The 22,054-nt window shown below is 45.4% G+C and overlaps 1 protein-coding gene across 2 annotated transcripts in view; it reads left to right on the top strand.

Moving 5' to 3' along the window:
* LOC133001839 (dematin-like) overlaps positions 1–14,843 on the top strand; it is a 19,987-nt gene extending 5,144 nt beyond the window's left edge. Inside the window, exons 2-17 of one of the 2 annotated variants that reach the window (XM_061071541.1) lie at positions 9,254–9,300; positions 9,895–9,929; positions 10,316–10,396; positions 10,502–10,630; positions 11,186–11,230; positions 11,423–11,606; positions 11,758–11,802; positions 11,967–12,119; positions 12,286–12,395; positions 12,550–12,655; positions 13,099–13,157; positions 13,233–13,275; positions 13,527–13,534; positions 13,778–13,834; positions 14,374–14,454; positions 14,574–14,758. In XM_061071541.1, coding sequence (XP_060927524.1) covers positions 9,918–9,929; positions 10,316–10,396; positions 10,502–10,630; positions 11,186–11,230; positions 11,423–11,606; positions 11,758–11,802; positions 11,967–12,119; positions 12,286–12,395; positions 12,550–12,655; positions 13,099–13,157; positions 13,233–13,275; positions 13,527–13,534; positions 13,778–13,834; positions 14,374–14,454; positions 14,574–14,687 — 1,227 coding nt within the window. In that variant the 5' untranslated portion in view covers positions 9,254–9,300; positions 9,895–9,917 and the 3' untranslated portion in view covers positions 14,688–14,758. Of the gene's footprint in view, positions 1–9,253; positions 9,301–9,894; positions 9,930–10,315; positions 10,397–10,501; positions 10,631–11,185; positions 11,231–11,422; positions 11,607–11,757; positions 11,803–11,966; positions 12,120–12,285; positions 12,396–12,549; positions 12,656–13,098; positions 13,158–13,232; positions 13,276–13,526; positions 13,535–13,777; positions 13,835–14,373; positions 14,455–14,573 lie in introns of both variants that reach the window. The other variant, XM_061071540.1, reaches the window with a different exon arrangement.
* Positions 14,844–22,054: the final 7,211 nt, after the last annotated feature.

The raw sequence follows: 22,054 nt of genomic DNA, 5'->3' as shown, positions 1-22,054 counted from the left end.
TTTACTTGAGAAACACAAACTCCACAGGATATTTCCTAGAGTTCATGTCTAAAATCCTCTTCAGATTCTGATAATGTGGCTCCTCAGCATCAAGTCGTGTCAACAATGATTAACAGTTAAACTTCGAGTTGAAGAAATCGGTTTTTTTAAGTTTTTCTCTCCTGTTCTTCATCTCATGACACTTCAGAGTCATCATGCGACGCCCTCAGGTTGGGATCCTTCAGAGGTCACGACCCTCAGGGTGGGATCCTTCAGAGATCACGACCTCAGGTTGGGCTCCTTCAGAGGTCAGGACCCTCAGGGTGGGATCCTTCAGAGGTCGCGACCCTAAGGGTGGGATCCTTCAGAGGTCACGACCCTCAGGGTGGGATCCTTCAGAGGTCGCGACCCTCAGGGTGGGATCCTTCAGAGGTCAGGACCCTCAGGTTGGGCTCCTTTGGAGGTCGCAACCCTCAGGTTGGGCTCCTTCAGAGGTCACGACCCTCAGGTTGGGATCCTTCAGAGATCACGACCCTCAGGGTGGGATCCTTCAGAGGTCACGACCCTCAGGGTGGGATCCTTCAGAGGTCGCGACCCTCAGGTTGAGCTCCTTCAGAGGTCACGACCCTCAGTGTGGGCTCCTTCAGAGGTCACGACCCTCAGGGTGGGATCCTTCAGAGGTCACGACCCTCAGGGTGGGATCCTTCAGAGGTCACGACCCTCAGGGTGGGATCCTTCAGAGGTCAGGACCCTCAGGTTGGGCTCCTTTGGAGGTCGCAACCCTCAGGTTGGGCTCCTTCAGAGGTCACGACCCTCAGGTTGGGATCCTTCAGAGGTCACGACCCTCAGGGTGGGATCCTTCAGAGGTCACGACCCTCAGGGTGGGATCCTTCAGAGGTCACGACCCTCAGGGTGGGATCCTTCAGAGGTCACGACCCTCAGGGTGGGATCCTTCAGAGGTCGCGACCCTCAGGTTGAGCTCCTTCAGAGGTCACGACCCTCAGTGTGGGCTCCTTCAGAGGTCACGACCCTCAGGGTGGGATCCTTCAGAGGTCACGACCCTCAGGGTGGGATCCTTCAGAGGTCACGACCCTCAGGGTGGGATCCTTCAGAGATCAGGACCCTCAGGGTGGGATCCTTCAGAGGTCACGACCCTCAGGGTGGGATCCTTCAGAGGTCACGACCCTCAGGGTGGGATCCTTCAGAGGTCGCAGATCGGTTTGTTTCTGTTGTGACGGCTCATGTTGTGTTGCAGCTGTTGAATCCTCAGGTTGGAAACAGCAGAATGTTCTTTTAAAAACTGTTGCGGATCAGATCCAGTGTGTGACTGCGGCAGACGGAGGCCTCGGCTCTTATCTCTGTGTACAGCAGGGGGCCGGGGGGGCCGGGGGTGTTGATGCTGCAGGAATGAGGCCATGGGCTCAGCCAGCGGTGGAGCTGCTGCTGGAGGAGGTGGGGCTGCACTGTGTTGTTTTGGCTGCAGGCGTTCAGGCTGCCGTCCACTGCAGGGATTTTAAGTTGCTGATATGACAGATGGACGAGCTTCATTCAGCAGCTTCCTCTCTCCTCTCTCCTCTCTCCTCTGTCATCTGTCAGCATTCAAACATAAAACATTTGTGTGACTGCAGAAGAAAAGAATCCGATGATCTGTCAGATGAGAGAACGTCTGATTCATTGTCACTAAAGCTGCTTTCAGACCTGCACTTTCTCCAGAGGAGGTGGATGTGAGAACACGACTGTCTGAGGGAGACACTGACCTCCGTGTGTAAAGTCTGCAGAAAGTCTGTCAGCAGTAAACATGATCACATGACCTCTGAGGTAACAGGTCACTTCCTGTCTGTGTCTGCTGCACCCGGCTGCTCCACCTCTCACCTAAACCCGGAGACGATTCTCTGGATCTGACCTGGAGCTCAGCTCTGAAAACAACTTTTATTTGTGGAGTCCGACAATTGAAGTGAGAGGGGCAGTCGGTGATATACAACTGTGTGTCATCTGCAAAAGAATAATGAGTTTTTACATCATTTTACTGATGAAAGGTTTTAGACAAAGAAATAGATGAAGGAAAGGAAGGCTGCAGATAGAGAAGGAAAGAGGGATGAAGGAAAGGAAGGCTGCAGATAGAGAAGGAAAGAGGGATGAAGGAAAGGAAGGCTGCAGATAGAGAAGGAAAGAGGGATGAAGGAAAGGAAGGCTGCAGATAGAGAAGGAAGAAGGGTGAAGGAAAGGAAGGCTGCAGATAGAGAAGGAAAGAGGGATGAAGGAAAGGAGGGCTGCAGATAGAGAAGGAAAGAGGGATGAAGGAAAGGAAGGCTGCAGATAGAGAAGGAAAGAGGGATGAAGGAAAGGAGGGCTGCAGATAGAGAAGGAAAGAGGGATGAAGGAAAGGAGGGCTGCAGATAGAGAAGGAAAGAGGGATGAAGGAAAGGAAGGCTGCAGATAGAGAAGGAAAGAGGGATGAAGGAAAGGAAGGCTGCAGATAGAGAAGGAAAGAGGGATGAAGGAAAGGAAGGCTGCAGATAGAGAAGGAAAGAGGGATGAAGGAAAGGAAGGCTGCAGATAGAGAAGGAAGAAGGGTGAAGGAAAGGAAGGCTGCAGATAGAGAAGGAAAGAGGGATGAAGGAAAGGAGGGCTGCAGATAGAGAAGGAAAGAGGGATGAAGGAAAGGAGGGCTGCAGATAGAGAAGGAAAGAGGGATGAAGGAAAGGAGGGCTGCATATAGAGAAGGAAAGAGGGATGAAGGAAAGGAGGGCTGCAGATAGAGAAGGAAAGAGGGATGAAGGAAAGGAAGGCTGCAGATAGAGAAGGAAATAAGGAGAAGACAGTTTGGAGAGGAAGACATTTTAGGGAAGGACAAAGGAAAAGAAAGCGGGAAGAAAGTAAGGAGGCAGAAAAGGAAAGGTGGAAGAAGAAAGAAAAAAGAAAAGTGTGTGTGGTAAAGAGGGAGGAAAGGAAAGGGTAAGCAAGGAATCGGTAGAAGGATAGAAGGACTACAGAAACAAGAAAAGGAAAGGAAAGAAGTATGGAAGGGAGGAGGATGTACAGAAGAAGTGTAGAGTGAAGGAAAACGAGGAAGCAAAGACAAGTGGAGTAAGGATGGAAGGAGGGATGAGGAAGGAATATAGAGGAGAAGGAGAGAAGGAGGGATGAGGAAGGAATATAGAGGAGAAGGAGAGAAGGAGGGATGAGGAAGGAATATAGAGGAGAAGGAGAGAAGAACTTCATGAATCGGCAGCAGGAACTTCAGGTTTTGTCAGGGAAGCATCACCCGTGTTTCTGTTGTCATGACGACGATGGGGGTCCTCCGTCCGCAGCTGGCATTTTGGAGCATCGATGAAATCCCTGCTGTCGTCATGACAACAGAAACACGGTATCTGTACTGTGGCAGAGAAAGAGAGAAGGGATGAGGGAATAGGGAGGGAAGGAAATCGAGGGAAGGGAAGAATGGAGGTGGTAGGAGGTAGGATGAAAGAAATATGGCCAGCAAGAAAGGGAGGAAGGGAAGGAAGGAAACGCAGGCATAGAAAGGAAGAAGCAAAGGAAGAAGATAAGAGGAGACGGAAAACAGAAAGGAAAATAAGGGGGCTCAGCAAGGAAAGGAGGAAAGAAGAGAGTTAAGGATGGAAGGACATAGTGAGCTAAGGAAAGGAGGAGACAGACGGGGGCGTGGGAGATATACAAAGAAGTGAGGAGGTAGGAGAGAGGAGAAGGAAACGACAAAGTAAGAAAAAAATGGTTAAGCAAAGGAAAGGAGGAAGCAGGAGAGGACAGACGACAAGAGGAAGGAAAGGATGAGGTTGTAGGAAGGAAGGAGGACGTTGTAAAGGAAAGGAGGGAAGGAAAGAAGGAAACATCACAACAAACTAGTCAAAGATGTTACGCAGACGATGTGATGTTGTACGTGTCGGCCAATGACAGCAGCCGTTAGCTTCGGTCTGGGTGTGGTCACATCCTGCGAGCTGAGATAAGAGCCTGCCAACGCAAACACACACACACACACACACACACACACTCACACACACACACACACACACACACACACACACACACACTCACACACACACACACACACACACACACACACACACAAGTCGTACATCTTTGTTTACAGTTTACGTTCAGGCCCCAACATTAGGAAATACAATAAAATCAATGAGGTGGATAAAAGAAACTCATGAATACTGGAAATTATGTAAGATTAGTAACAGTGAGAAAGTGAATCATCAGCTGTGGGGGTGAAGCAGTGACTCAGCAGTTCTCTGACCCACTTACAGCTTCAGACGTGTTTCACCTGAGTCTAAACATTGGGAGGAGGAGGAGGAGGAGGAGGAGGAGGAGGAGGAGAGGAGGAGGAGGAGGAGGAGGAGGAGGAGGAGGAGGAGGAGGAGCATGCAGGAGTCTTTCTAAATAAAATAAATGATTTGATGTTTGTAAAAGTTAGATTCTACAACTTGTTGTGCAATAGGAGTAGACTTGACGTTGGCTAATTATTAATAATCATGAAATATGATTATTAAAATAATAAAAATTATCTATAAAAAATAATTAAATTATTAATTGAAGATGATCAGTAATCAAATAACAATAAAACCACTAATGAGAAAATAGGAATTATCAATTAGAAAGTACAAGCTATCAATTAACAATGATAAGGTTATCAACCAAGAATAATGAAAATAATGAGTCAAAAACAATAAAATTATCAATTTAAGAATAATACTATCTATATTAATAATTGAGAAAGGGGGGCACCACCCTGGTTTCCAGGGACCAACGATGTCAAGCTATAATTATCAGTCTCATAATGATAAATAACAGCAGCTTATCACAATTTAGAACACGCATGTAACCTCTGGCCCATCTATGTGTCTCTGTGTGTGTGTATCTGTCTGTGTCTATCAATGTGTGTGTGTGTGTGTGTGTGTGTGTGTGTGTGTGTGTGTGTGTGTGTGTGTGTGTGTGCGAGAGAGAGAGAAAAAGAAGGGGCGTGGCGATGACGCAGTCACGTAGTGACATCACATCTAAGATGGAGGCCGATCATGATTCGTGGAATCAAGGCCTAAAAACTCTCAAAATGGCGGATTGACTACAAAACAAGATGGCGGAGCCGTTATGAATTTAGAGCCAGGATGGGAGGAGAGAGAGAGCGGAGGCGTGGCAATAATAGACTCAAAATGGTGGGTTAACTTGCGTTATTCAAGATGGAGTCTATGTTAATGACACCATGTGGCCGGAGCGCACACTGGTGGTCGTCACATGAATTACACAAAGGAAATTTCAGACAAAGAGAATTCTTATCTCTGCTTGGCTTTGGGGGCCGAATGGTTTCCAGATGTGTTCAGCCTCTCTAAGCATAGATTTAACTATGTGACATGACCTGTATTATAAATACAGATCGGAAGTGTGTATAGGTCGGTTTAGAAGGAGAGAGAGAGAGAGAGAGAGAGAAAACGTGTAAGGAGAGTTCAAAGAAGCTCTTAAAAACACGCCAGAGATAGATTAACAGTGATTCACCCCTCAGCCCTCAAGCGAACGTTGTGGGCCGAGGTTCTGATCGGTGAAATCATTGCAGACTCACACAGACGTTAACAGTGCGGGCGGAGGCGCTTCTCGCGGCCCTATTTACTGTAACACAAAAACATTGCCATCAAACCGGAAACCGGAAGTAGCGGCTCGGAGTAGTGGCCGGCTAAAACAATGGAACACGGAGGTTCCATCAACAAAATACACTCAAGTATTAAATCAATACGCTACGTATTAAAACTAACATCTGCCCAGATAATCAAGTCTCTTACTGTACCACCCTCGCGGTGTGTCTGCGCCTCGGCGCGAATGTGTCGGGGGCCAGTGAATCACGTGGTCTCTCTCACGAGCGGAGCTCCGGAGCTCGGCCGCTGGACCGGACAAGGAGCGGATTTTCTCGTGCTCCGTGACGGGATGAACGTCGTCCTTCTTCTTCAGGGATGTGGAGCTCGTGCTCCTCAGCGGAATGAATCTCGCGCTTCTGCAGGGGACGGCTGGTTTGAAGCCGTTGGTAGATCGTTGGAAAAACAAAAGTAAAGTCCGTGGGGAAAAATGAAACAGTCTGAGATCGTCCAGCGAGCAATTTCCTGTTTGATCTTTCCGAGTTAAACAGGAAAAGTCTTTTTCAAAATAAAAACGTCGACTAAGATGAAAGAATAAAATGAAATGAATTCAAATAAATGTCTTATTGCCTCCTTAAGTTGCTGGGTTAACTAGTGAGACCCCGGGGGGGGGTCTCGTTGTCACATCAGCATCGGAGAAAAAGAGAAAGGTTTCTGGGAGCACAGCCTTTTTAAGTCATGTTCCAGGTGACTCCCCCTGGGAGGAGGGGTCAGGGGTCAGTGTGGCCCTCCAGCCAATTGAGTTGTCAGGATTTGGCCCCCAGGGGCGGGCTTACAGTGGGGACCCAGGAAGTGACCTGCTGCCACATGGAGATAAGGGCCCCATGCTGGATTTTTAAATGTAAGGGGTCTCCTGAAGCGAGTCTAAGGTTTTACGACTCTTTGTTCTAAGTCAGATCACTGGGCCTTCCCCAACAAACTTTTTAGTTAGTTTACCACACGTTTAACCAGCTGCTGTGACTGAACCATAAAATATTTACTGATAAATTAATCTTTACTGGAAAACTGTCTCAGTTCTGCTGATTCACTTAGTTTGAGCAAAACTTCACAGATTAGAAAACATATTTAGACTGAAACCTCATTTGAAGTCTGTTGTTGAAGTTTGTGTGTGTGTGTGTGTGTGTGTGTGTGTGTGTGTGTGTGTAATAAATCTAACGACTGCAGATTCTCCGGAGCCGTCTTTGTGTTTTCTGTGTGTGTGTGAGAATGCAGTGACCTGAACTAACGACCTCCGCAGTGAAACAAGATAATTTACGTGTTTTCGTCCGAACGCAGAGAGAAACTCAGACGACTCGTCCTAGAGACGGAGTTATTTATTGGTTTTTAGTTTTATTCACATATTTATTCAGTTGATCTGAGTTTCGGTAGATGTGGATAAATAGATTTATTTAGAATAATCATTTGTTCGTTTGTTTTTTTATTTTAAAAACCTGGTGGTTTTATTTTAACCCTAACCCTGTGGTCCACTCGCTGGTTTACTGGTTAATATTCATATAAACATTAATGCTGTGACTTTATTTTGAAGTCAAAAATAACATTTCATTAGATTTTTCTCTGAACTGAACACATAGTTTGTGTTTCAGTTTGTTGTGTGACTCTCTCCTCCGACACACAACCAGCAGCTCCCTCTTCACTCTGGGTCGTTGACAGGAATTCTGGGAAATGTAGGAAATTGCCAACTGCTGTGGACAAAGTTAGAGTCACCAATAAAAACTAATTTTCAACATCGCTGATTTACAGCTGAGCCGGTGGGGGGGGGGCAGTGGAAGCTTGTATTATCCTCCCAGGCGCTGCAGCCGGGTGGGGTTTACCTGACCGCTGCACTGTGAGCGTGTTGTGTTGAGACAATGTGACGGACAGTTACTGGTGACCTGCAGAGTCGGGGTGGTCCGACGGTTGGAGGTCTTCTTCAGTGCAGCATCCATCTCTTTGTCTCTAGCACATTTCTGCCAGCTGATTGGACGGCTGGGTGCGGTTACCTAGCAACCTGACCAGACTCTCAGCGGCAGATCTGCTTGGTGAACAAGAATCAGGACAATCACCTTAAAAAAGTGAAGTTGCTTTTAAAAGTTTAGCTGATTGAAGACGTAAAGAACATTTAATGTTAATGTCCGAAACAAATCAGTAATATCAATAATTTGTTATACATTTTGTTCAGCGCCATCTTGGTTATCTGAAACCAGAGATAACCATATTTGGAGAAGTGGGGGTGGAGCCTGACTGAGAGCTGAAGGACACTGCACCTGCCACCTGTCCCATTGGACGGTCCCAGCTGTCAATCACACTGTGCAACCCTGGGGATATTTAAATCTCAAACACAGACGTCAAAAATTATGTTATAACAAAAAGATACATTTCAATAACATCAGTTTATTAAGAATAACTATTATCTGAAGTTTTTATAACCAGGAAGCAGTTTCTCATTGAGCCAAATGCAAACGTCACATTCCTCCGACAGAAACACGTTCGTCTGATTCCTGCAGTTTGTCTTTCACCAGCGTCGTCGCTTAGCAACAGTGTTGACTCCCTGAACGTGGGGGGGGACTCAGAGCTTCAGTGTGAGACGAGAGACGAGGAGACACAAGGACGACTCCTTCTTCAGGAGTCCATTCACATTGCTTCTGATAACGAGCTGGTGTTAAACAGCAGCTTCACCTGAAGATCACATTCATGTGTTTCTCTGAAGACTCTGAACTTTCTCCTGTGAACGTGAACGTGTGAGTTTTTCAGATTTAAAGACTTTCTGCTCATTTTCTGAATCCGCCTTCACTTTGTAGATTTGTTTCCTTCCTTTCGGTTTCAGGTCTAATCTGAGAGAATCTCTTCACTGAGTGAATCTTTGTTTAAAGAGATGAAACCTGATTCGTTAAAGTACTCAATGAGATTATTGACTCTGACTCCAGAGCTACAAATATTATTATCATATGAATTGTTGATGCTAATAACATCTTTACATCTATAATCATCTTTTCATTATCACAACGTGTCAGAGCTGAAACATGATGGTTCATTATTGAACACACGGATCACACTGACCTCTCTGGTGAAGGCTGGTACTGCTTCTCTGTGTGGAGATGTCTGATGTCAGATGGTAGTGATGATGATGCTGAACTGAATTGTTGATTATATCGGACACATTTCTCCAAAGTTCCTTTTGGACAGTTTTTGGAAACTTTATCGTCACTCGTATCTAAAATAAACTTACGTGGGTTTGAGTGAAGCCGGAGTTTGTACCGAAGGAAAATGACAGATTTCCAGTGATGCAGATCTGGTCTCTTGGATTTCCTTCAGATATGATGGATGTTTAGAATCATAAACCAGAACAGAGGTTTGTGAAGGACGGATGTTTGAGGACGTCAGAAATCAGAGCGAAGCGTTCAGTCGACCACGAACCAGCGTATCAATTATTCAGAGTCAGTGACACCAGAGATCAATACAGCAGAGACAGTCTGAAGCAGAAACTCTGAAAGATGCTCCATCGTGTGAAGTCCAGCTCCTGAGTCACTGGAATAAACTTTAAAATCACAATCTGTGTTTGTGAAAAGAAAAACTGAAAATAAACTGAATCCTTTCTGCTTCATCAGCAGTTTATGGTTCATTCATCACAACTTGTTTTTAACGTTTGTGTCCAGGTGCTGAAGACGAACAGATACAGACATGATCCCCTATTCTCCCTGAGGTAACACACACACACACACACACACATACAAACACACAAACACACACACACACACACACACACACACACACACACACACACACACACACACACACACACACACACACACACACACACACACTGCTTTGACACGAGCAGTCTTTTCCCGTCACTGACCGCATGTTACCCTGACCTGTGTGTGTGTGTGTGTGTGTGTGTGTGTGTTTGTGTGTTTGTGTGTGTGTTTGTGTGTGTGTGTGTGTGTGTTGGACAAAGCTGTGCTCTCTGGAATAATCCCTTTGTGTCGTCCTCTCACCTCAGACAATGTGGAACCGTCTCTGCAGCAGAGACGTGAACACACAGTTGTGTCGACTGTTTACATTCACACAATCATCTGATCGTACAAACACAACATTTTCTATTTATTGGCTCGTCTTCCGTCTGCCCGACACTGCCCCTACTGTTCATGTGCATATTGCATCTGAGGTTGTGTGTCTGTTTCTAGTAAGTTTTTTTACTCTCAATCTAACTGTACTTAAATCTGCTATAATATACTTTATACATTTGTACAGATACTCTATAACCAATGATATCTTGTGTATGTTCTTCTTTTAGAAACGGACCAATCAGCAGTCAGGATGATGCCCAAGGTAAATTCAGTTTGTGACATTTTCTCCTGACGTGTGTGTGTTTGGAACAGAAAGATAAATGTGTGTTGAGTGCTGATCACAGCACGATCATAACCAACATCACACTTACTTCACTTTCACTTCTGACGATCACATGTGACCTCACACTGAGCTGCTCTGAACTTTTTGTCTTTTAAATAAAGGTTTGGAAAAACAAAATGGTGACAAACAAACTCTTCATCTGTGACTTTCTGTAAACCCTCATAACCTCTCTGACCTGTGTGTGTGTGTGTGTGTGTGTGTGTGTGTGTGTGTGTGTGTGTGTGTGTGTGTGTGTGTGTGTGTGTGTGTGTGTGTGTGTGTGTGTGTGTGTGTGTGTGTGTGTGTGTGTGTGTGTGTGTGAGCAGCAGCTGGCTCAGACGTCCCCAGGAAGCGTGTTGTCGCTGAGAGGCTCCGGCATCCCAGGATCCCCTGCTGCCGCCATCGTGGTGAGACACACACACACAACCACACACAAACACACACACACACACAGGTTATATTTTCCTTCAGATTAATCTTGAGGCAGTAATCTTTAATCCCCCCCCCCCCAGGCCCGAGTGGAGGATGGGGTTATCGGCTACAAGGACTTGGCGGCGTTGCCGAGAGACAAAGCCATTCTGGACATCGAGCGACCAGACCTGATGATCTACCAGTCGCAGTACAGCTACAGTCCACTAGAGGTGAAGTGTGTGTGTGTGTGTGTGTGTGTGTGTGTGTGTGTGTGTGTGTGTGTGTGTGTGTGTGTGTGTGTGTGTGTGTGTGTGTGTGTGTGTGTGTGTGTGTGTGTGTGTGTGTGTGGGTGATGTACACACTCACACACGCTGTGAAGCTGCCACGATTATTGTGACAAAAACAAAAAAACAGAACAAAACACACTTTTGTGTTACTTTTATTTTATGTTTTACATAATAATATCTTCATTGTGTTTTTTCCAGTTATATTTGGATCGATTTGTCATTTCTTTTTATATGTTGTTATTTATAATAAAGTTTAAAATATTGTCCTAAGTTACAAATGCTGTTGATACAGATCACAACTAAACAAACAGTTTTTAAGATAAGATAAGACAAGGTAAGGTAAGATAAGGTAAGAGGGAAGAGCTGCTTTGAGATTATACATCAATAATTAATAACATTATTATTATTGACTAAAATTAACAAAGTGTTTTCCTGGTTTTCTGAGTCTGTTTCTAACTTTAATGTTTTTAAAGTATTTTTTGGTCTCTCGTCCTGCAGAGGTCTTTGTCTCCTCGCTCCATCTCCCCTCCTCCCTCCCCAGAGGTTAGACCCCCCACTTCCTGTTTACACTGTGATGTTCCACACACACACACACACACACACACACACACACACACACACACACACACACACACACACACACATACAATGGTTTACACGAATCAAATAAGATTTAATATCATAAAGTGTGTGTGTGTTGCTGCCCTCTGACCCCATCCTCCTCTCTGTGTCCAGAGCCTGCCCAAGGATTGGCTGGAGAACCGTTCCCCTGGAGGTTCCTCTCCCGGTTCCACCGTCCCGACCAGCAGAACAGACAGCGCACACACACCCCCCACACCGCCCACACCACCCACACCACACACACTGAACACACACTCCTCTGGCACCAGGAGCTCCGTGCTGCACTTCCACAGGCCTGGTAACGACTGTTTATTAAAATCTATAAAATTAAAGAACCTGAAAAATACTATAATCGTTAATGACTTATTTTTATTTTATTTATTTACACATGAAAAAAATCCAAATTTAGAATTTATAAGAATTTAATTTTAAAATGTTCTTTTATTTAGAAAATGGTTCCAACATCTATAAGAAGCCTCCGAACTACAAACAAGGTTTGTTTCACTGACGTTCAAAGAGGTTTCAGCATTTTCACTTCACTTAGATTTACATATGACACTGTGTGTGTGTGTGTGTGTGTGTGTGTGTGTGTGTGTGTGTGTGTGTGTGTGTGTGTGTGTGTGTCTGTGTGTGTGTCTGTGTGTGTGTGTGTGTGCAGACGTGTCGTCCTCTGTCGTCCCTCAGGGGAAACAGATTGAGGATCTGATCATCGAGTCGTCAAAGTTTCCAGCAGCTCAACCTCCAGACCCCAACCTGCCGTCCAAGATCGAGACCGACTACTGGCCCTGCCCCCCCTCCATGGCTGTGATAGGTACAACCACACACACACACACACACACACACACACACACACACACACACACACACACACACACACACACTCTTTCAATCCTGCATCAATCTAACTCTTCTCCTTGTTTCTCTCCTCCTCACTTCTGCTCCTCTCCTCTCTATCGTTGTTTCCTCACCTCCTCTAGAGAAGGAGTGGAGGAGGAAGGAGCAGAGGGATGAAGATGAAGAGGAGGATGAGGAGCAGGATGATGAACTGGGGGGACTCAGAATTCTTCAGAAACAAGAACTCAACAAGGTAAAGATGATCCTCATCAGCTCCGACGGAAACGGACTGAACGAAAGATGAAGACGCAAAAAAATCTGAATTCGGATAAATGGATAACAAATATTTTCTCTCTCTCTCTCTCTCTCTCTCTCTCTCTCTCTCTCTCTCTCTCTCTCTCTGTCAGATTCAGTCTAATCTTGGTAAAATCATCCTAAAGGAGGAGCTGGACAAATCTTCAACTCCTCTGAGGAGGAAAACTCGCTCCCTGCCGGACCGCAGCCAAAACACTGGTACAAGCACACACACACACACACACACACACACACACACACACACACACACACACACACACACACACACACACACACACACACACACACACACGCACACACACACAGACACGCACACACACATCAGCTCTCTGGGGACACCTAGTGGTCAGAATAGGTGCAGACAATCATTTTTATCAAATATTTATTTCCATGTTATTTATCATCAAGATCAGATCACAGGAAGGAGAAAAGAAAGAGCAGGAAGGAAGGATGGAGGGGAGGGAGGAGGAAGTAGGAAGTAAACCTGAGGGAGGAGGGGAATGAGCAGTAAGAAGGGAGGAGGGAGGTGGAAGAAGGGAAGAAAGAGGAAGTAAGTCAGGGAGGAGGGGAGGGGGGGTGAACGAGTCCTGGATGACCTGTGACTTCTCTCTTTTCTTCTTCCTCCTCCTCCTCTTCTCCAGGGTCAAACGCCTCCAGGTCGGCTTGTTCCCCAGACGCCTCTAAGGCCGGCCTCTCCAGGGTGAGTAACGCTCAGCCGTCCAATCAGAGCAGAGACGCGTGACGGGGCCTTGACCATGTTTGTGTTTGTCCTCAGCTTCAGTCCACAGAGTTCAGCTCCTCCCACAAACCTCCTGCAGGTAGAGTGACTAAAATCATTTTAGATCAAACTATTATTCTACATCATTATTTGTATTGAGTCTGGTCACTGTTATCTTTCTTATTTATATACTTTCCATGTAAAGGCATTCATCTGAATAATTTAAATTTTATTTTAATTTAACTGCTTAAAAATGTGATATTATTGAAAAAGTCTTTAAACCTGCATCATGTTCATCTATGATCTGTCGGCTAACGATTGATATTTCTTTAACTCTTTCTGTCTGTGCAGGTCTCCAGGTAAAGTCTGACTGTTTTCATATATTTCATTGATAAAAAGATTCATTTTCATTAAATTGTTTTTATTAGTTTTTATGTTGATGTATTTAAAATGAGTTATTCAATAAATTATATAGTCCAATGAAACTTTACACAGAAAATAAAGTTACTCCTCATTTATTAACATTCGGAACAACCATAAAAAGGAAAGAGAATAATCCTGTGAATAGAAACCTTCAGTGGCTGCTCGTGTGTTCGCTGCAGAACGGAGACTCCAGGATGGACAGAGGGAACTCTCTCCCCAGCATGTTGGAGCAGCAGGTGGGTTTTTAATCATGACATTTCAGAGTGAAATACATTACTGTATAATACTGTTCACAGTCTTTAACTGCTGTTTTCAGACTGATCTGAACCACAGACATGTTCCTCACATGTTCCTCACATGTTCCTCTCATGTTCCTCTCATGTTCCTCACATGTTCCTCTCATGTTCCTCACATGTTCCTCACATGTTCCTCTCATGTTCCTCTCATGTTCCTCACATGTTCCTCTCATGTTCCTCACATGTTCCTCACATGTTCCTCACATGTTCCTCTCATGTTCCTCACATGTTCTGCAGGTTCTGTGTGTGAGAACAAATGTCTCTGGACAATTTCTGGAGCTTTTCCTTCAATAACACTGATCTTTCCAAAGCAGAGTTTATACGTCATGTCCTGCCTCCTGCTGCTCTACAGGCTCCGCCCCTCGCCTGAATGTTCCCAACGAGTCAGAGGCGACAACCTGCTGCTCGACACGACAAACACTAACTACACAACATGAGTCTGTAAACAGTTTCACTAACACACTGCCTGATGTCTGCAGGTCTACCCGTACGAGACGCTGGTGGTGACTCAGCGAGGACGAAGCAAACCGCCTCCTGGTGTGGACAGAACCAGACTGGAGGTAGAAACTGTCACAATAAAAGCCCTCCACCACCTCTTTTTCCATGTAGACTTTTAATGTGAAACACCTGAAGGAAGTGTTGTGTTTCATTGACAGTTGTGTGTCTCTGGCTGCTGCAGCGCCACCTCTCTCAGGAGGAGTTCTTCAGTGTCTTCGGGATGTCCATCGACGACTTCGACTGCCTGTCTCTGTGGAAGAGGAACGACATGAAGAAGAAGTTCTGTCTCTTCTGACTGTGGCCAGGACTCCATCTCCCACAATCCCCTGCATCTCCTGGGATCCCTGATAGGAAACCACGCTCTCTGAACAGAACGTCACTGTCATCATCACTGAGGCCATCATCGTCATCATCATCATCATCATCATCATCATCATCATCATCATCATCATCATCATCATCATCATCATCATCATCATCATCATCATCATCATCATCATCATCATCATCATCATCATCTTCTTCTTCTTCAGAGCAGCGGCGTGTCAGGTTTGAATCTTCAGTCTCTGGAAGTTTGATTCAAACGATAAAACGACACAGCGAGAAGAAGAGTGGTGGGCGTGACCTCAGAGAGCCAGGGACCAATTAAGATTAGCTTAAAACTGATGACGCCCTTTTCAAGGTTTTGATAAAAACTCCACAGGAAAGTAAAATTAATTTAGATTCAGAATCGTTAAGTGAACAACTGTTGCTGAGCAGCAGCGCCCCCTGCAGCCACACGCTGGGATCAGTTCTGTCGGGCACCGTGTCCGAACTATGAAGTGACTGCGTCGTCCCACTGGATATTACCCATGATCCTCTGCTTCCTGAACCGGAAGAGCTGCTGCTGTAACAAATCCACAGAGCTCTGATCAGAATCCTCCATGATTCAAAGTTTCCTGCTGAACATTAGAGATAAACTCTGGTTTTTAATAACTTCAGAGTCTTTTTAACAGATCTCAGTTCAGCATTAAGGCTCATTTATTGAGACGTTACGTACGAAGAGACATTCGTCCGATTCAAACCTTGTAACCGTGCCCACGTGGTTTCAGTTGGCATGACAGTTTCGCAATATGTCCACTAGGGGACAGCACAGAGTCAACATGGTGGAGGTGGAGGAGGTGAAACAACGTCCCTCTGGTCTCAGGTGAAATAACATCATAAAGATACTTGGAACAGTTTCAGCATCTCTTCCTCGTGTCCTGTGGAACGATCACAACACGGACACATCGAGTCAATCTGCTGCTTTGAGGTGGAGAAGTTTTATAGTGTTGATTTAAGTTGAACTGGTTTTTACTGTTGATCTCACACGACCACGATTTTAAAAGATACAACATCAGCTGCGTTCAAAGACGATCACATGTTCAGCTGTCCACATGCTTTTATTGTATGTGATACGTTCAATAATGACAAGACAAAATTGAATGACTGAATTTTTAAAACTTTCAAAACTTTCAACTGTCATCGGCTGATTCACGAATCTGAACCGTGGCGGTGAAACTATCTCCTTGTTGTTCTTTCTATTTGAGCAAAAGCCACTGCCCTGTTTTATCTATGTACACTGCAACCACACACACACACACACACACACACACACACACACACACACACACACACACACACACACACACACACACACACACATACACACACAGGCTCACACACACACACACACACACACACACACACACACAACATACACACACGGGCTCACACACATGGAACCAGAGCTCGGAGACAGAGTCTGTCACTGCTGCTCACCACTGTGGACTCAGTTTCCCACAATGCATCGCTCTCACGCTGACCTTTGTGAACGTGGTCCATTGAGCTGTTGTCCTAAATGTAACATTGACCTTTGAAAACAAACCAAATGAAAACTAAATGTGGCCTTTGGTGTAGACGCAGATGTAAAGAATCATTTCAGCTTCACCCACTATAATTAATTAAGGAATCGAGAGCGCCCTCTAGGTGAATTTGAGCCGATGGTGGTACAGCAGTGTGAACAGGGAGTGGGCGGGCTCTGGAGGATGTCGATACATCGTCTTCACAAGGAGTCAGACGTCTGCGATGAACGACCCCAGCGTCACGACTCAACTCCGTCGCTACGCAGCTCTTCTTCGTCCAATCAGCAGGTTGTAAACATTTACTGTCGCTTAGTGACCGAATGATGTGCAGCTATTTATTAACCACGTAGATAAATGACCTGTTGGTTTTTGGAATCGAACAAATCTAACATGTAAAATCCTGAAGGTTGAGAGAAAAGATGTTTTTCACCGTAAAAGAGACCAAACATCTTCCTGGACTTTTCTGAACCAAAGGACGACGAGACATCACGGGACGTTTCCCCAGAGTTCAGCCGGAGGGTTAGGGTCAGGGTTAGAGTTCAGCCGGAGGGTTAGGGTCAGGGTTAGAGTTCAGCCGGAGGGTTAGGGTCAGGGTTAGAGTTCAGCCGGAGGGTTAGGGTCAGGGTTAGAGTTCAGCCGGAGGGTTAGGGTCAGGGTTAGAGTTCAGCCGGAGGGTTAGGGTCAGGGTTAGAGTTCAGCCGGAGGGTTAGGGTCAGGGTTAGAGTTCAGCTGGAGGGTTAGGGTCAGGGTTAGAGTTCAGCCGGAGGGTTAGGGTCAGGGTTAGAGTTCAGCCGGAGGGTTAGGGTCAGGGTTAGAGTTCAGCCGGAGGGTTAGGGTCAGGGTTAGAGTTCAGCCGGAGGGTTAGGGTCAGGGTTAGAGTTCAGCCGGAGGGTTAGGGTCAGGGTTAGAGTTCAGCCGGAGGGTTAGGGTCAGGGTTAGAGTTCAGCCGGAGGGTTAGGGTCAGGGTTAGAGTTCAGCCGGAGGGTTAGGGTCAGGGTTAGAGTTCAGCCGGAGGGTTAGGGTCAGGGTTAGAGTTCAGCCGGAGGGTTAGGGTCAGGGTTAGAGTTCAGCCGGAGGGTTAGGGTCAGGGTTAGAGTTCAGCCGGAGGGTTAGGGTCAGGGTTAGAGTTCAGCCGGAGGGTTAGGGTCATGGTTAGAGTTCAGCCGAAGGGTAAGGGTCAGGGTTAGAGTTCAGCCGAAGGGTTAGGGTCAGGGTTAGAGTTCAGCCGGAGGGTTAGGGTCAGGGTTAGAGTTCAGCCGGAGGGTTAGGGTCAGGGTTAGAGTTCAGCCGGAGGGTTAGGGTCAGGGTTAGAGTTCAGCCGGAGGGTTAGGGTCAGGGTTAGAGTTCAGCCGGAGGGAAGCTGAAGCTTTGAGTCGACCTCAGCACCGGAAGTTTAATTGAACGTCCCGACGTCCACCAGCATCAGATCGGATCTCCACACGTGATCTATCTCAAGCTGCATGAACAGACACGAGGAACAGACGCAGCTCCACACAAACATGGAGGATTTTCTTTTGCTGAGTCATTTAGATTTGTTTTGAGTATTGCGAAGGTTTCTCTTATTTTTATACTGTGGCGACTTTTCTCTCACAAACTAACAATCATCAGCTGCCATCATATAAAACATATTCCAGACTTTAACTACGTCCGTTTCTGTTTAGTATAATAAAAGGTGATCTAACGAATTATTAGACTTTTTGTACTGAATATATTTTCCTGACATTTTAAATGCAGTACTTTTATTTTGGCAGTGCAGCATTGTTCCTTCCTGTCCCTTCTGATCTGATGACGTCATGTTTCAAGTAATTTACACTCAGTGTTTGTATTGTTGTGATTTATTGAAGCTAAAATGAGACATGAGCTCGATCTCGCTGCAGTGTCACTGTCATGGCGTCGTCCCGTATCACTGCTGCCTCGCCGCCGCCACGCCGCCACGCCGCCACGTGCTTCCTGCGTCTGTGGAACGAAAAGACTGAAAATCAAAACAAAAAAAAGTTTGTTTTTGGAGTGAATGCACATTAGTCACTTTACGTCTCAAGAAGATTGACTTTGCTCTTTCTCTTTGATGATACTGAGAGGATTCACGCTTTGTTTGGATTGGTTGAGTTTCCCTTCGAGACAGGAAGTGGGTTGATGTGACTAACACCATGACAACACAAAGATTGTTCCGTGTTTATTTTTTTTCCCTTTTTGTGAATTTTCAGGTGATTTATTCTGTTGTTATTGAATTATTTTAAGCATCTGATTGGCTGATGAAACTGCTGTATGCATGATGTCACCGTGACGATGTCAGACTTTTGTTTCAATGGATGATGTCACCACACTGTCAGAGGTCGACCTTCAGCTGATGATGTCATGAATAACTGCAGCTGATGATGTCATGAATAACTGCAGCTGGAGGCAGGTGAAGGGTGACGTGAGTGAATAACATGAGTTACAATAAAGAGTGTTTCTCTTTGCTTTGAGCAGAAAGTGTTCAACTTCATTCATTTCACCCGCGTCACGTCATCCACTACCGTTTAGGTCACGCCCACTCTACGCTGTGATTGGTCGGCTGTGAGGTGGTGAGACAGGAACCAGGAAGAGAACTTCTCTTTCGGCTCTGTTCACTTCCTCGAGGAGAGAAACTGACACTGAACACTGTTCTCGCCATTTATGAAACATCTTGATCGCCCCCTGGTGGCTGGCTGCAGAATACGTCATGACCTCCTCCTCCACCATGTTAGCAGATGGGACATGCATCAAACAAACAAAAATTAAAGTCGACATTTTTAGATGTTTTATAGTCAGATGAAACAGAATTCTCTTTATAACTGCTCATGTCTGTGGTTTGTATAAAGGTTTTAAACATTTACTGAACTTTTTTCATAATATCGAGTATTTCAGAGTTGGTTTTACTCAACTTTTTTCAAAATGAAAGCTCAGTAGTTCAGTGCCATAGAAAGCACGACAGCATAGAAACCAATGGGCCTTTACTTTGAAACAGACAGAAGGTGATTCTGTGAATGTTGCTGCCATGACAGAGATCAGCACTGAAATGTCTGTCGCTTCAATAAGGTGAAATAAAATAAATATATCAAAATTCGATTCATATTGAACAAATCACGTGTTCAAATGGCACCAAATATGAAACTGAAGTTCACTGGGACATTAACAACACACGTGGTAAGTGTGAAGGTGAAAAGATGAAGAGTACACGAAGCACAGAAACTCACGGACGTTCTTTATGAAGGTAAAAATCAAAGATTGTTCAGTTTGTTTCTGAAAGAAACGTTGACATCGAGGTTTGGAAACAAGAGCGACAACACAAAAGTTCACTTTCTCACTTTGGTTAAAACTCCCTCCCTCTCTCTCTCTCTCTCCCCCCCCTCTCTTTATCTCTCTCGCTGTCTCTCTCTCTATCCCTGTCTCTCTCTCTCTCTCTCCCTCTCTCTCTCCCCCTCTCTCTCTACCCCTGTCTCTCTCTCTCTCGCTCTCTCTCTCTCTATCCCTGTCTCTCTCTCTCTCCCCCCCTCTCTCTACCCCTGTGTCTCTCTCTCTCTCTCTCTCCCTCTCTCTCTCCCCCTCTCTCTCTACCCCTGTCTCTCTCTCTCTCTCTCTCTCTCGCTCTCTCTCTCTATCCCTGTCTCTCTCTCTCTCCCTCTCTCTCTCCCCCTCTCTCTCTACCCTTGTGTCTCTCTCTCTCTCCCTCTCCCTCTCTCTCTCTCTCTCCCCTTGTGTCTCTCTCTCTCTCTCTCCCCCTGTCTCTCTCTCTCTCTCTCTCTCTCTCTCTCTCTCTCTCTCTCTCTCTCTCTCTCTCTCTCTCTCTCTCTCTCTCTCTCTCTCTCTCTCTCAAGGTCTCTCTCTCGGTGCATGCTGGGAACGTGGTGTGTGAGCGAGTGCGATTTCGTTCTTTATTTTTCTTTTTTTGTTGTAAATGTTATATTTTTTTCAATCACATATCACATTAGAGTCACAGTCGTTTATTTTCTGGTGGTTTGGGCTTTCTGCTGTGGGTTAAGATCGATGTGAGTTTCGCCGGCGCCCTGTGTCATTGCTCTGTGTGGATTATAAACTTCTGTCCAAAGCACTGGCCTCCAGGCTGGGGAAGGTTATGGAGCAGGTCCTTCACAGGGACCAGACCTACTGCGAGCCCGGCAGGTCCATGGTGGACAATGTCCACCTCATTCCAGACCAGGGGCGTTGTTAGGCCTGTTTTAGGGGGGCTGAAGCCCCCCTAAAATGTTGTTCAGCCCCCAAATAATTATTGGGATTAAAAAAATAAAAAATAAATAAAAAATTTTTTTTTAAATTAAACTATTGTTTTACACATGGACAAGTTATTTATTACGCTAACATGCTATATATGTGAGTGCGTTTCTGGTTTGTATGTTTTCTCCCCCTTCAAATTACAATCCAAAAGCCTCTCATCATACTTAACAATAAAAGACCGGGCACTAGGACCTTGGGGAGTCTGCATCGCTGCTGGCTGGCTTTCTCACTCTGTCAAGTAACATCTCTCATCAAGACAGCAGGATTACAGCCAAGGAGTTTAGCTCATAGTAAATGATGCACGGACTGAAATTGTAAGTACAGGTGGTTACAGAATGTGGAATCTGTAGTTGTTAACGATTGTTACCTGCTTAAATTTAGGTTTACTTGAGGCAAATGAAAGGGAATATTGTAATGAGCTATGTTAACACTTAGCTAGCTAGCTAGCTATTTTGTTTGCAAATTTGAAATGTAAGAAATAACTATCGACAGCTCTCTATTCTTTGCATTAATATCTATCTCTAGTATTTTAAAACAATAATATCAGTGCCTATAGAATGTTGATGTTTTTAATCAGTTAATGCTATTTAAAACTAAATGTCATAGTGTCCCTCATAACGCTATTGTACCGTAGGCCTATATCATCCAATTCATTGACCAGATGGATATAAGAAGATTCTTTAGCAGAGGTGACAGCTCCGCCCTAGTCAAACCAAGTATATCCGTCTTTCCTTTACAAGCAGGAAAATTATTTCTCTCTATTTGAGAAAAGTTCATATTTGTGTTGTCAAATTTCACAATAACCCTGAAATAATGTCTCTTCTGTTATCTTATACTGAATGAATGCAAGCAAAGATACAGAGAAAAATCACAGTCTTTCCACTGGATCTTCTCCAGTGTTTACGGTAAGCGTGCTGCGTCATTTCGTCACTTCCTGTTATTGCCACGGGACACGGGTGGTGTAGTCGCTATCTGAATTAGCTCCTCCGCTAAACACAACTGTCTTTCTGTTCTACTACGGCTAAAAACACCGGTATATAGTTAAGGACCCTCACATACCAGCCCCTCCTCTCTGGTGCTTTGTGATTCTGTGTTCTGTTTAAATCTCACACTCATAGTTTTAGCAGCGATGTGTTCTCTCTCTCCCTCTCGCTCCACCGCTCTCTCCTGCTCCGAGTGTCTCATGTTTACTTACTCCTCCGCCTCCATTAACAGTAGTGGTAAATGTAATAAATGTAGTATGTTGGTAGACATGGAGGCGAGGCTTAGCAACTTAGAAGCTCGGCTCCTCAGCTTAGAACCCCCGTTAGCTATAGTTAGCCGGCCCGTGCTAGCCGCAGCGAAGCCACCTAGCTTAGCTTCAGCTAGCAGTCCCTCGACTTGCCCCGGGCAGCCGGGAGCCCAGGGTGGCTGGGTGACGGTCCGGAGGGGGCATAGTACCACCCATAGAAAGCCCACGATTAAAGACCCACCAGCTCACGTCTCAAATAGATTTTCTCCACTCAGCGACGCACCCGCTGAGAATCAA

The sequence above is a fragment of the Limanda limanda genome, chromosome 5 (assembly GCF_963576545.1).
Source record: "Limanda limanda chromosome 5, fLimLim1.1, whole genome shotgun sequence".
In the NCBI taxonomy this organism is placed as follows: Eukaryota; Metazoa; Chordata; class Actinopteri; order Pleuronectiformes; family Pleuronectidae; genus Limanda; species Limanda limanda.
Note: the sequence above shows the minus strand (reverse complement) of the source record. Positions and strands in the feature narration are given on the sequence as shown.